Source organism: Mugil cephalus, chromosome 23 (genome assembly GCF_022458985.1).
Source record: "Mugil cephalus isolate CIBA_MC_2020 chromosome 23, CIBA_Mcephalus_1.1, whole genome shotgun sequence".
Lineage (NCBI taxonomy): Eukaryota > Metazoa > Chordata > Actinopteri > Mugiliformes > Mugilidae > Mugil > Mugil cephalus.
Window position 1 is genome coordinate 11,090,588 of NC_061792.1, and position 12,386 is coordinate 11,102,973.

The window sequence follows — 12,386 nt, forward strand, 5'->3', positions numbered from 1 at the left end:
CCGCGTTAAACTGTCCGGATTTTTTTATTTTAAATCTGTGTAAACACACGGGGAAGTGTAACGTTAACGTGAAAACACAACATTTTAAAAACAAAATGTTATTACAAAAGCGTACTGTTGTATAACATGAGATTATAATATATATTTCAAATTTAATTGTTAAACAAGTGTACTAACATTATTATTATTATTATTATTATTGGTAGTAGTAGTAATAGTAGTAGTAGTATACTAAAAAAAAATAACAGTGCACATATAATTATGTTTTTACAATTTGAAAAATATACAGTTCAAATTATGTATTATGTATTAATTGTTTATTAATTATTGACAAAGAGTTTGTATAGTAAGTCATAATTTTACAAATGGTTTTTGAAATATTTTATTTATCATAGTTACTTATTTATTTTATAAAATATAAATATTCTTCATATTATTATTATTAATATTATTATTATTATTAGTCGTATCAGTATTTTATAACAGTAAGAAAAACAATACACGTATAATTATGATGTTTGAAAAAAATATAATTTACGAATTATTTATTATGAATGAATTATTTGTTTATTATTATTGTTATTATTATTAAGTATTATATAGATAATAACAATAATTAATACCGTTAAAGAGCTGGTATTATAATTATTATGGTGATTTTGCAAATAATGTAGAATTTGTGTTAATAGTCTTCATCATATAATAATAATAATATAATAAATAACAAATCATTTTGAAATATTTATTACATTAATCTGTGGCACTGATAATATTTAAACAACATATCTAATTAATAATAATAGTAGTTTTCCCACAAATTCAGTATTTCCCACTGCCAGTGAAGGCATCCCCGGTTATTAATGATCCGCGTTACTTTACTGCCGCTGTGCGGTCACAAAACTTTCCACACAGGTTAGTTTAAAGGTTTAAACCCTGAAGCGCAGACCCCGAAGGTGCAGCCGCGTTGTTTCCAGCAGGTGGCGATGTTACCCCGCACCCAGGAGTCTGCTGCCCGCAGTCTGCAGTTATATAACCTCACGAACACGCGTCTGCGCCTCATTTTAAACTGTGCATACATCCACAGCGCTGCCCGCTATGGAAACAGTGTCACCAGAAGCAGAAAACGCGATGAGGTGAGCTTTAAAGAAGCGCACGTCACGTGGCCACAGTGCGTAAATAACGCGGGCATGGCGCACGGAGTAGTTTTTTTTTTTTTTTTTATGAATTAGTTTACGCGGCTGCTTGTGATGTAGGGAGGAAGGGGGGCGTGCCAGTTTCCGAGAGGGGCCTCTGCTGATGGGACAGAGCGTTTCAGGCTCTGGGCTGGATGCAGTTCTCCGGTTGCGCCATAGCCGGGGATCCTGGACCGGGGTGTCTGCCGCGACCGACACAGCAGCACAGACCGGAGGTAAACAGACGCACGATGGCGGAATAAAAACAAGCACCGGGGAGGGGAGGTTTTTACGCACGTCGGACATCCCGAAAGGGGGCGTAGAGTGTTTTTTTTTTTTTTTTTAGGGGTCTGCTCTCGCCGTCACCTGTGTGTCTGATGAACCGCGGGCTCACGCCATGGCTTCTGCTCCACCCGAGGCGAGGAAGTTCACCCGGGGGCTCAACAAGCCGGGCACCGCCGCAGAGCTGAGGCAGAGCGTCTCCGAGGCCGTCAGGACGTCGGTGCTGATGGTAAGGACGCACTCTGTTACACCGAGCACGGTGAGGAAAGAGTCCAAACGATGCGCACAATAACGCAGTGTCTTTTTTTTTTTTTCTAAACCATCCATCCATCACTTTTTATTCACACATCTTGTGCGCGCTCTCGATGCTCTTGTTACAGTTTTCTCAAAGAGGTAACCAGGTAACTGAAACATACACCGGCAACTCTTAAGGACACACACACACACACACACACATGCGTGCACACGCATCTTCAGTGTCATCTGAGCCGTGGCTGCACCTTGCAACCGGATAGGTTTGTCAGAAACAGATGAGTAATGAGAGGACGTTTCTGACCGTGTGGATGCGCGCACTCGTTTTTTTTTTTTTTTTTTTTTTTTAACTCGTCTGAATGTCGTTTTCTGCGACTTATCGGTCCTGCGCGATGACTCTCATGTAAATGAGGATGATTTGATCTTGTGCAGGAGAGGAACACATGGTGCGTTCAGGCTTTTGGACGAGTCGTCGTTTTAAAAGCTGTATAGTACAGTATAGTGTAGTATTAAATGTTATCCAAGTTGCAGATGCGTTTCCATTCATAAAGTCCTTATTTAATTGGCATTAAAGCTGATCAGAGAGCGTGAGCTCCGGTTTTGGCTGAGATGGAGATGAGGGGGGAGGATGGGGAGTGGGGGAGGAGGGGGGGCAGGTTCCAGCTGCTGAGCGCCACATATTAATGAGTCCGTGATGGGGGCAGGTCTCAGGTCACCGTGAAGTCATCATTCACGCACCGGAAACCGCGCGCGGCGCTAATTGCGTCACACTCCTGAGCCGTTAGCTCAGCTCAGCGTGAAGAGCTGGAAACGGGGAACGAGCAGCTGTGGGCCGGGAACAAAACCCACCTGCAGCACGTCTGTATTAGCTGCGTGACAGCTCCTTGGCTGGAGAAGTTATTTCACACTAATGTCATTCTCAGACTCGGGGGAAACTGCTTTTAGTTGTTCTTAGGAAAGCTGCGTTAGCTCTGAGCACTATCCTTTATCACATCTGGATCTGTTCGTGTGTTATTGTCGCTGTCGATTCTCTTCCATTTGTGTAGATTTAGTCTTTTCAGTGACTGTGGCGACCAAACACGGCGCGGCCTCAGCCACCGGGCTATTTCTGACTGAACTTATGGTGCAGCTGTTTCTCCTGCTCATTTGACTCTGAGCCTTCACGCTGACGTGATCCGGGACAAAGCAGGTCCAGTGTGTGACGTTGGGGAAAAACCGCAGGAACTATGCAAACGCCTCAAACTGGTGTGGCAGGAATTGTTCGATTAAAGATGTTAAATATCATCAGTTCTTGGCCTCATCCCGCGGCATTAAATAATGGATGAGAGGACCGTAGGTGTCCCGGCTATTTTTAAAACTCTTCTGTCACACCATGCGCCCGGGGGACCATGAATTATGAACGCACACACATGCGAGAAACCTTCTCGGTCCCAGACCCCGCTCCTAGTAAACAAACTGGAGGCCCCTGCACTTTTAATAATCACTCCCAACTGTGGGAAACTCTTTTTACTGCCTCCAGTCTGTGTGTATTTACTCGTTTATTCATGCATGCGCATGAGTGACGTGGAAAACCGACAGAAAACCCCCACTGAGTGTGAGAAACCCTACCCCTGCGCTCCGACCACCTACCATTTTTAGCTCCACCGCCTCAACTGTGAAATTCCACTCAAACGGATTTGGTCCGATTAGAAAAAAAAAAGAGATAATCTGCAGATTTGCAGATGCTTTAGCGCCGCTGACCCATATCTGTGTCACGGTGATACTGAAAGCGAAGCGGCTTTTCTGCTTTTTTTTCTCACCGTGTGGTTTTCAGGCCTTCTTTATTTAGGCGACCTCAGCGCTGGAGTGAAATCCTGCGGCCGGTCTGGCATGTGTGTGTGTGTGTGTGTGTGTTTGTGTGCGTCTCTGATCAAAGACAGACGAAGCAGCTCTGATGTAATTCAGAAAGAAATTCCTCCTCGGTGACACGACCCTGACGCCGTGCCTCCTTCCTTTCACGTCTTTGAAGCTCGTTCCGTTGGAGCGCCGCGTTATTCCCGTCAGGCGGACGGTTTCGTCTCCGCGACCCAGAGCGCTTTCAGCTTCTTGCAACATCTTTTTACGCTCATTTTTTTTTTTTTTTGTCTTCTCTCACTTCTGTTTATTGGAAGAAACTGCCTCGGGATCATTAGGGCGGGAGGGGAGGGAGGGGGCGCGTTTCGTGTTTAGACTGCTTTGCAAATTCCCGCAGTGACAGATCCGTGTCACGGTGCCAGAGGAAAAGGGGGTTCAAGCGTGGATGGGAGTCAGCCGTAACATTACGACCAGAATTTTCTCTCGATGCACTCGAGCTCGATCCTTTAACTTGAGAAGAGATTGTTACGTTTCTTGGAAACAGCCATGATGAACAAAACAGTTGCTGCAAAAAAATTGGGCAGTGAACATAAAAAATTTCCTCTGACCCAGTTCGATGTGTAAAAGTAGACGTTTTGTAGCCTTTTTTTATATTTTATAGCTGCTTGCAACTTGTTTCAATCAGTTCATTCAACGACGAGTGGATAAATGTGACACCAACACAGTAAAAGCACCTCAAGCACCTACAGGTAGTGATACATTCTGCAGAACTCAGAGCTCTCCGGCTCTTTGCACACACTCTTGCGTCTCGTCCCTGTGTACGTGCAGGAAAGGCTTTTCCAGATCCTTTTAGAAAAAAGAAAGAAAGAAAAAAAGAGAGAGATGAGGTAAGAAGCCTCGTCTGGCTTTTTATTTATTTTCCAGCGAGTCATCAGGTTTCAGTGTTGTTGCAGGGCGAGGGGCGGCCTGCGGGGGGCGGCAGAGGCGCATGTGCTTCGTCTTCACAGTGAAGTGGAACAACCGTGTAGGAATTTAAACATGTAAAGGCAGAGTGCTTTCTTAGTGCAGTGCATACTTCACACAAGTGTTACTTAATTAATTTTGCTTCTTTTGTGCTGTGAAAAATGCCGGCGTGTACAAACATGAGTGAACACCATTCACCAAAAACATCGCTCCCCAAACTCTTTGTCGACTTTAATCCAGCTTTCGTGAAAGATCCTAAAGAAATAATTTTGCCGTCTGGTGCAAAGTCTCTGCAGAAAGGTTACCGGGTTCATTGCAGGTCTGCGGTTTGATTTCATCCCATTAATGCGTCCTCTAATGAGGCGGCGTCATTAGGAGAGTGCTGCCGAAAACGCTGCAGTCACAGAAACGAGTTAAACGGGCGTTTGGGGGATTTAATTCATGGAGATATTTGAATTCTTTCCCCATTTTGCTGCATCATGCATTTAAAAGTAGGTGAGTGTGTCAACCGCTGATGAATTATTTCATGTATTTCATGGGATAAATTATCCCACATGAACAAGCCTCTATTGTTCGGCGTGCGTCCTCGTTTCTGGATCGAGACGGGATCCGGAGACGCAGCCTGGCAACACGTGGCCACGAGAGATCCTTCCTTTTTCACGTCCCCGAGAGCATTTAAATGACATCAGGAAGATGACTGCATCTTGGCACAGGAGGCGGAGGGAAAGAGTGAAGCGTTCTCCGAGGATTTATGTGTGGGTGAGTGTGTGTGTGTGTGTGCGCTTCTTTGTTGGTAAAGAGTCTGATGACAGAGCGTGCAGAGTCAGAGATATGAGTGGAGGAGGGAGGGAGGGAGGGAGCGAGAGAGAGAGAGAGCGACTGAGCATCCTCACCCCGAAGCAGAAGGAGGAAGGAAGGAGTCAGAGAGTCGACGCCCTGCTCCGACTGAACGAGACCTCGGCTCTCGCCGCTCCGCGCTCTCATCCCTCCATCCCTGCAGCAGGCGGGAGGAAACGGCGTCTCCGCACGCTTGGTTTTGAGACGCGTCGGATGCGGACCCGCGGAAGGACTTCTTCTGGCCGGTGAAGCGTCCAGGTGGCACCATGGGATGCACCACCAGCGTGGTTCTCCTGGAGAGCCTGCGCTCCATCCTCCAGAGGAACTGTGGCTACGTCAAGGGGGCGGTGGAGTCCGGGGCTCTGGATGAGGAGGACGACGTGGAGACGTCAAGTCTGAGGGGGTCTCAACTCTGGATTCCCACCACAGCTTTGGTAAAAGAGCCGACTTCTAAACGGAAACTCCTTTTTTTCGCCTGCGTGTTCGTGCGTAAATGCGTGCGGCAGATTGTTACTGTGTCGGAGCGATTCTGTCTTCCTGTTTGCATCAGTAGCCCCACTAGCAACAATTGCTCTGGTTAGTTTGTTTGAAGCTGGGTAGGAAGAGATGAATAATTTACGCGTGGAGGGGAGAACAGTCGGATTTAACACGCCTTGCTGCACGGACCAGCAGAATTTGACTCCAAATCTCACTAATAGACTCCCCCGAGGAACTAGATTTCAATTCAAATCCATCTCCCCTTGCCCCTGATTACACTGGAGCAGCACATCAAAAGCTTAACATGTGGCCCCCAAGAAATTTTAAAATGAATCGTGCACAAGTCTAAAACTGAGAAAAGGGATTTTTTTTTAATTATATTTTTGTTTATCTTTTAGCCGTGCTGTTATTTCCCTGCAATGCTGCATTAAGCTACTTTCCTCAAGTTAGCTCCATTAGCCAGGAGTCAGCCCCGCGTCGAATCAAAGGGATTTAATGGACAATCAATAGCGTGGAGGTTAAGTGGGATTGGTTGCATGTGTAGAAACCATTATTACTTCCGGATATGTTTTCTTTTACAGCCATTAAGAAGCGGTGGTTGGGACCGTACAACCCTTCTCGTAAAAACAACACTAGCAGCCCTTTATTTAATATTAAAGGTCCCATGTTATACATTTTTTTCAACAATTTCATATAGGCGTCAGAGGTCCACAGCATCGTTTTCAAAGTGTTTTACCCCCAAATTCATCCTTGGTCCTGAATTTCAACCAGTCAAAAAGTCGCTCTAGTGATTTCTACTGAGAACAGGCTGTTTCTGTGTCTGTACCTTTAAATGCTGATGAGGTGTGTCTGTCCACGCCTCCTCCACGCCCCTCTCAGGAGGAGAGGATGCGGCTTTTGCTGGTTTTACCATGCGCTAATATTTACGGTGGATTTATGACTATGGCTGATAGAGGCGCTGTCGTTCAACCTTACCAGTTTGAACCAGAATCTGACCCAGATGTAGCTAACGCTAGCTTCCGCTAACTGTTACGGTTTGTTGATGCAGCCAACAACGGAGCAATGGTCGTGCTTTGCTCATAGCTTTGCCATGTGCGTTTGCGAGGAGAAAAAATGGCACCCGCTCTGTAATTTTAGAGGGCGGGCTCATCTATCTCGGGGGGGGCGGATCAAAGGCAGTATCTACTACTGGAGGGAGTGGTTATTTCCCCGCATAACGTCAAGAAGGGAAAAATGTCAGATCTGCCTGTTTGAGCACACATTCGCTAAAAAAGTGGAGCATGGACGTGAGGTAAGTGACAGAATTTTGTCACTTCTGAGGCCCCATACATCGGCTGTACGGACACATATTATTGTTCGAAAACCTTTATAAAGTGAATTTTGTGTAATATGGGACCTTTAATTGGGTTGTTCTTAATGTGGAAGAAAATATACACTGCACTATACTGGAACATCTTCACAGAAAACATTAGATTTTTCCTTCCTTTATTTAAGTAATTTCACTTCCTGAAGATGTTCGTAGCACATCCAAGTAAACCAGGGACTTGTTGTAGCTACTTGGTTCTGACAAGGGTCTGCTAATGACCAGGATTAGCTTTTAGCTCCATCAAGATCATAGACGACATCTGTGATTATTAGGAATTACCCAAGTTCCCCAGGTAAAACAAATCCTGTGTGAATCGTCCATGTCCGTGATTTGTAAGCAGTTCTCTGATAAAAACTAATCCAGTGTGAATCTAAATCTGTGATTTAGGGGTGAGTTTATATTTTTTTGGAGATTTTTGTTTGATTTGCAGCTTTTTTTCTGCCTCTTGTCACTTAAGAATTATGATGGATGTTTTATAATTCAAAATTTGGACAGATGTTAGAGCACAAAGTTGAGATGTCACAGAACTATTTGCCCATTTAGATGAACTAAACCATTAAATCTACCATTAATGTGTTCATCAGTAAAGGTGGAGCTGATTTAAATACTGACAGGTCATTGGTAATTTGTTACCCGGGATAAATAATACCAAAAATATTTTTGTCATCCATTATAATTTGCAAAGTAATTAAAACTGTCTCTGACAGGCAGTGGAGTAAGATGGAAAGTAGCAGAGCCATAACTACGCAATGTGAATTTGAGTATCCCGTGTGCATGCGCCACATGAAACACAGACGTAGGGGGTGATATCTGAATCACAGGATGTTCTCAAGTAAAACTAATCCCGTGCGAATAGGTTTTTGCGAATAGATGTATTATTATACTGCAAGTCTTTCGCAAAGCCTCATTATTCTAACTGGTTTGTTTAAGAAAAAGATCACACTGGATTGACTTGCTGGACTTCATGAAAAGGAGGAGTCTTTTAAAATGTAAAACCAATTGTGACATAGCACCTCCTTTGAATAGTCTGAGCCGCACCACAAAAGAGAAACGCTACACGGTTAGGAAGCTGGATTTGTCCTGTTACCGATCATGTTTGCTAACGAACAGCCGCAGAAACTGGAGCTGAACAGCCAAGGATGTGAACTTTGTCTGCTTTTTTTAACCACAAGACCACAGCTCCCCTAATCAGAGCTTAAACAACAGTAGACGGTCGACCTCAGCTAACACGCTGCTAATGGTTCCTCCACAGACTCGTTACAGTTTATCCCATGCAGTCCTTCAGCTGGTGTTGCTATAAAGTCTCTCAGCACCTCCGGGAGCTCTGACATCATCAGGATCTCGGGAACCCCCTCTTCTCATGTCTTATTTAACTCATCCCACATGTTTTTCCTTGCGCCACCTGTAGCCACGGTAACGCAAATGGCTAACCTGCACAGTTGGCTGTGTTGTGACGGATGAGTGGGTGTCAGGTCAGGCAGCTACCTTTCACGTGATTACTGCATCTGCGAAGGGGAACTTTCGCTTCTTTTCGGGGCAACACCCTCACGCCCTCTCCCTCCCGGGCGCCTGCAGCGACGGTTTTCTCCCAAACATTACGTCAGCCCGCCCTTACGCAATCCTCCACGGACTTGTGCGAAGCCCCGCGTCTTCACGTGTGTGCGTCCGCGCACGCCTCCCGGGAAGGGCGTGGAAGACTCGCATGTCCTAATTGGTTCAAGCTGTGTGAAAACAGCCTCCTCTGAAAACATTTTTTTTTTTTTTTTTACGCGGAGCTATTACGCAGACGGTCCTGCAAAACCGAAGCGTCCTCGCGGCGTTCGCTGGCGCGCCGCCAGCCGCGGTCCCGGGGAAGCGTGATGGCGTGAGAGGGCTCCAGAAATGTGGGCGCTCGACGCCCGGATGACCTCAGCGCAGCCGGGGGATCTTGACAAGAGGCTGATTATCACGCCTGGGCTGGTGACGCTGTCTCTGAGGCCTCCGCAGGACGACGGGGACGCAGCGCAGTCAGCAGTTCCTTTTAGAGAGCGAGGGGCAGAGGACGGTCACACCAGAACCAGCTTCAAATCTTTACTTCCATTTCTTCAGCATTTTCCCACATTATTGAATTTAATACGGCTCTTAAAAAGGAAGTTTCCAACAGATTATGCATTCGTTTTATTGTAGTTCAGAAATTTTAATGTAGGGAAACTAAATTAAAAAAAAACAACTGGACTTGTATAGTTTCGTGAAGGCGTTTAACCGAAGCAGCTCCTCCAGTTCTAAGTCCTAAGAGACGAGTGGGGAGTGTAGATTTTTATTAGGGACATCTGTGGGTGTTGCCCAACAGGAAATCACATGACAAGGGTCTGGTTCCTGCTTTTGGAGGATTTTATTTAATCCGCTCTTCCTTACCCAATGAATTACACCCCATCAACGACCCATTAACGTCTCAACGTGTGAACGGGGTCGAAACATCTTAGAGACAAATCAGTGTCAAAATATATATCTCAGATTTACAGTTTTACAGAGAATACTTGTGTTATTCCATTTTTAAATGACTATAACAAGGGGTTTGTGACCCCTAGGGGCTCCGTAGAGGTACTGCAGGGGTGGTTGCAAAAATTTTTGGTTGATTAGACATTTTTTATACATACATTTTTAATTTTAGCCCGGAAATTAAAAATTATTTAAAAACGTATTAACATGAATCCAACAAATTTTAGTAAATGGATAAATGGAGGCCTGGTCCTTGGCCTGAAAAACGTTGAAGACCCCTGGTTTAAATAATCTATCCTAAGTCAGCTAATGTAGCTCTATGTTCGGACCCACGGGCATATTGTAAGAAAAAAATTAAAAATCTAAAGAAGACTAATCTTTCTTTATTGTAACTTTATTGATGGAAACTCTTTTGCCTCGCGAAGCCCATGAATAAGTCCCTTTGAAGCGAATACAGTTAAAACAACTTATGCAAATGCCAAGAGAAGCGCGCGATACAAAACTCACACTGGGTTTCGGAGCGACAGCCTTTGAAGTCGGTGTGACCCGTGGCACGCCGTCTCCCCTCCCTGACGTCTCGGCCGTCTCGTGCCCCGGGAGAGCCCCCAACTTCTCAACGCACGGAGATAATTGGATGAGTTATTAACAAAGCTCGATGAGTCAGAAAGACTTGTAAATATCAGTGCGGTTTGGGAGTCGTGCATAACACAGCACGAAAAGAAAAAATCCAAAATAAAGGATTTGTATAAATCTACTCCCAGTAATTCCTCTCTGAGAACGTTAAATGTCATCTCTATGAAACACACACACGCTCCAATAGGAAACAGCTGAGCCGAGGCGCCTCTGGAGATAAAAGGCGAGCGGCTGAGCGGAGAAACAAGGGGGCAAGTCAAAACCGAAGCAGCGGGACGGTGTGTCCGAGAGCCGGGGAAGGAGGAAGCGTTTCAGCGGACCCCGCTGTGGCTGCCCGCTCCGGCGGATGTGGAGAGGAACAGTTCAAACGGAGCGACGTAGCAGGAGAGAGGAGAACTCCATCAACTCACATCAATGTCTAAATACTGACAGTGTGGACGCTGATAGTTATTTTTAGTGAGTTTTTATCTGCGGTACGGTTATGAATCCCGGTTGGAGGGAAACAACATGTTGAGAAACTTTCACGTCCTTTCCTTCGTAATCCTCAGTTCCCACGCATTCTTCATCGAGTCAACAAACCGCATTTATACGACCGAGATGTTTGAGAAGATGCTCTGAGGAACTTAATTCATGCAACAAAAAAACAAGAAAATGCTACTTTTACGAGACCTTGAGGAAATTCTGCAAAGTCCAGTTTTCCCGAAATGTTGCATATTTTATTTTTAATTAAAAAAAACAAATAAAAAAAATTTGCTTATCACTTCAAACATCTGCAATCCCATGTCCCTTCCAGGACACCGTAGAAAACTAAAATCCACTGATGTGGTGTTGGATTAGTTTAGAGGCTAATGGCAGCTCTTTGTAGCCGATCATCATTGCGTCTCTGCAGGTGCTCACTTAAATGTGATGCTGTTTTTACAACCAATGGAAAGTGGCACACATATTTACGTTGGTATATTCCATAAATTAACAAAATCCTGACACGGGCGGTGTTTTGTTTTATTATTATTTCCTCTTAGAAACAATAGGCAGGTAGGTAGAGCTCGTGACGCCACGATCTCTGGGCCCCGTCCAAGTTTTTAACGGGGGAGCGGACCCCTCCCTTTCCTGACAAATCACTGCTGCACACACACACACAAACACACACACTCCCACATCTGCACAGCTGTGAGGGTGGGAGGGGCCCTACCCCTCCGATGAGAGGCAGAGAGAGCAGCGGAGCAGGGAGACGGAGGGAGAAGGGAGGCATCGAGCACGGAGGGGATCTTGCCGGACGTCAGCTGAGCTCTCGCAGCCTCCGCCGCCTGACGCCGAACCCCCCCCCCCCTTTTTTTTTTAACGCCATGACGGCAGGCGCCCGCTCCTAGGGGCTCGGACGCGAGTCAGGGACCGAGGCACCATGCAGGGCCGGGCCGGGAAAGCCCCCAAGAGGGAGATGGTGATAGAGTCCCCGCAGCAGTACAAGAGCCTGGCTGAGATTGAAGCGGAGGTGGAGGCAGGGTTACAGGTGGTGAGTCTCTACCGTACCATCGTTTGAGTGAATTCAGAAACAACGTCCTTGGGAAAGTTGTTTGCTAAAGTGATGTGATTGTTTTAGACTCTCTTTCAACTGAGGGCAGCTTTGAAGTTTTTTTTTTAAAGGGTTTGGACGGAAATGGGAAATAGCAGCTTGAGGGTACACCTCTCCAGGGGTCTGCAGCTTTTTTTGGAAAGTGGAACACTTGCGTCCCCCCGCTCATTAACCGTTCCCCTGCCTCCGAGCCGGGGAGTTTAGACAAAGTTAGCCACGGAATAATTGATCGGGGCGTAATTAAACTAAAATTAGAAGCGCACCTTCGCCGGTCTCGACTCTAATCTCTCTCTGGGATGTGTTGGTGATGCTCTGAAGTCGCGCCGGTTCGCAGCTGCTTTTTGTTTTTGTCTGTCTGGCTGGAAAAACGCCCGACAAATTTCTCCTTATCAGATGATCTTCTCCATCCAAAGGGCTGAGAGGTGCAGCATGGAGGGAGTATATTCACATTACACCATTTCGTTTGTGGATATGAAAATATAATTGCTTAATTGGCCTCGCTTTAGTATGTGATCGTTGGACC

At 45.7% G+C, this 12,386-nt stretch overlaps 1 protein-coding gene across 10 annotated transcripts in view; it reads left to right on the forward strand.

Annotated features, from left to right (window-relative positions):
- The first annotated feature begins 853 nt into the window (after window positions 1–853).
- Window positions 854–12,386, forward strand: part of LOC125000865 (dedicator of cytokinesis protein 9-like) — a 41,539-nt gene continuing 30,006 nt past the window's right edge. For 3 of the 10 annotated variants that reach the window (XM_047576593.1, XM_047576590.1, XM_047576594.1), the window contains exons 1-2: window positions 855–1,408; window positions 1,519–1,683. In XM_047576593.1, coding sequence (XP_047432549.1) covers window positions 1,328–1,408; window positions 1,519–1,683 — 246 coding nt within the window. In that variant the 5' untranslated portion in view covers window positions 855–1,327. Of the gene's footprint in view, window positions 1,409–1,518; window positions 1,714–5,371; window positions 5,774–11,508; window positions 11,804–12,386 lie in introns of those variants that run through there. The other 7 variants (XM_047576584.1, XM_047576586.1, XM_047576585.1 and 4 more) reach the window with 6 other exon arrangements.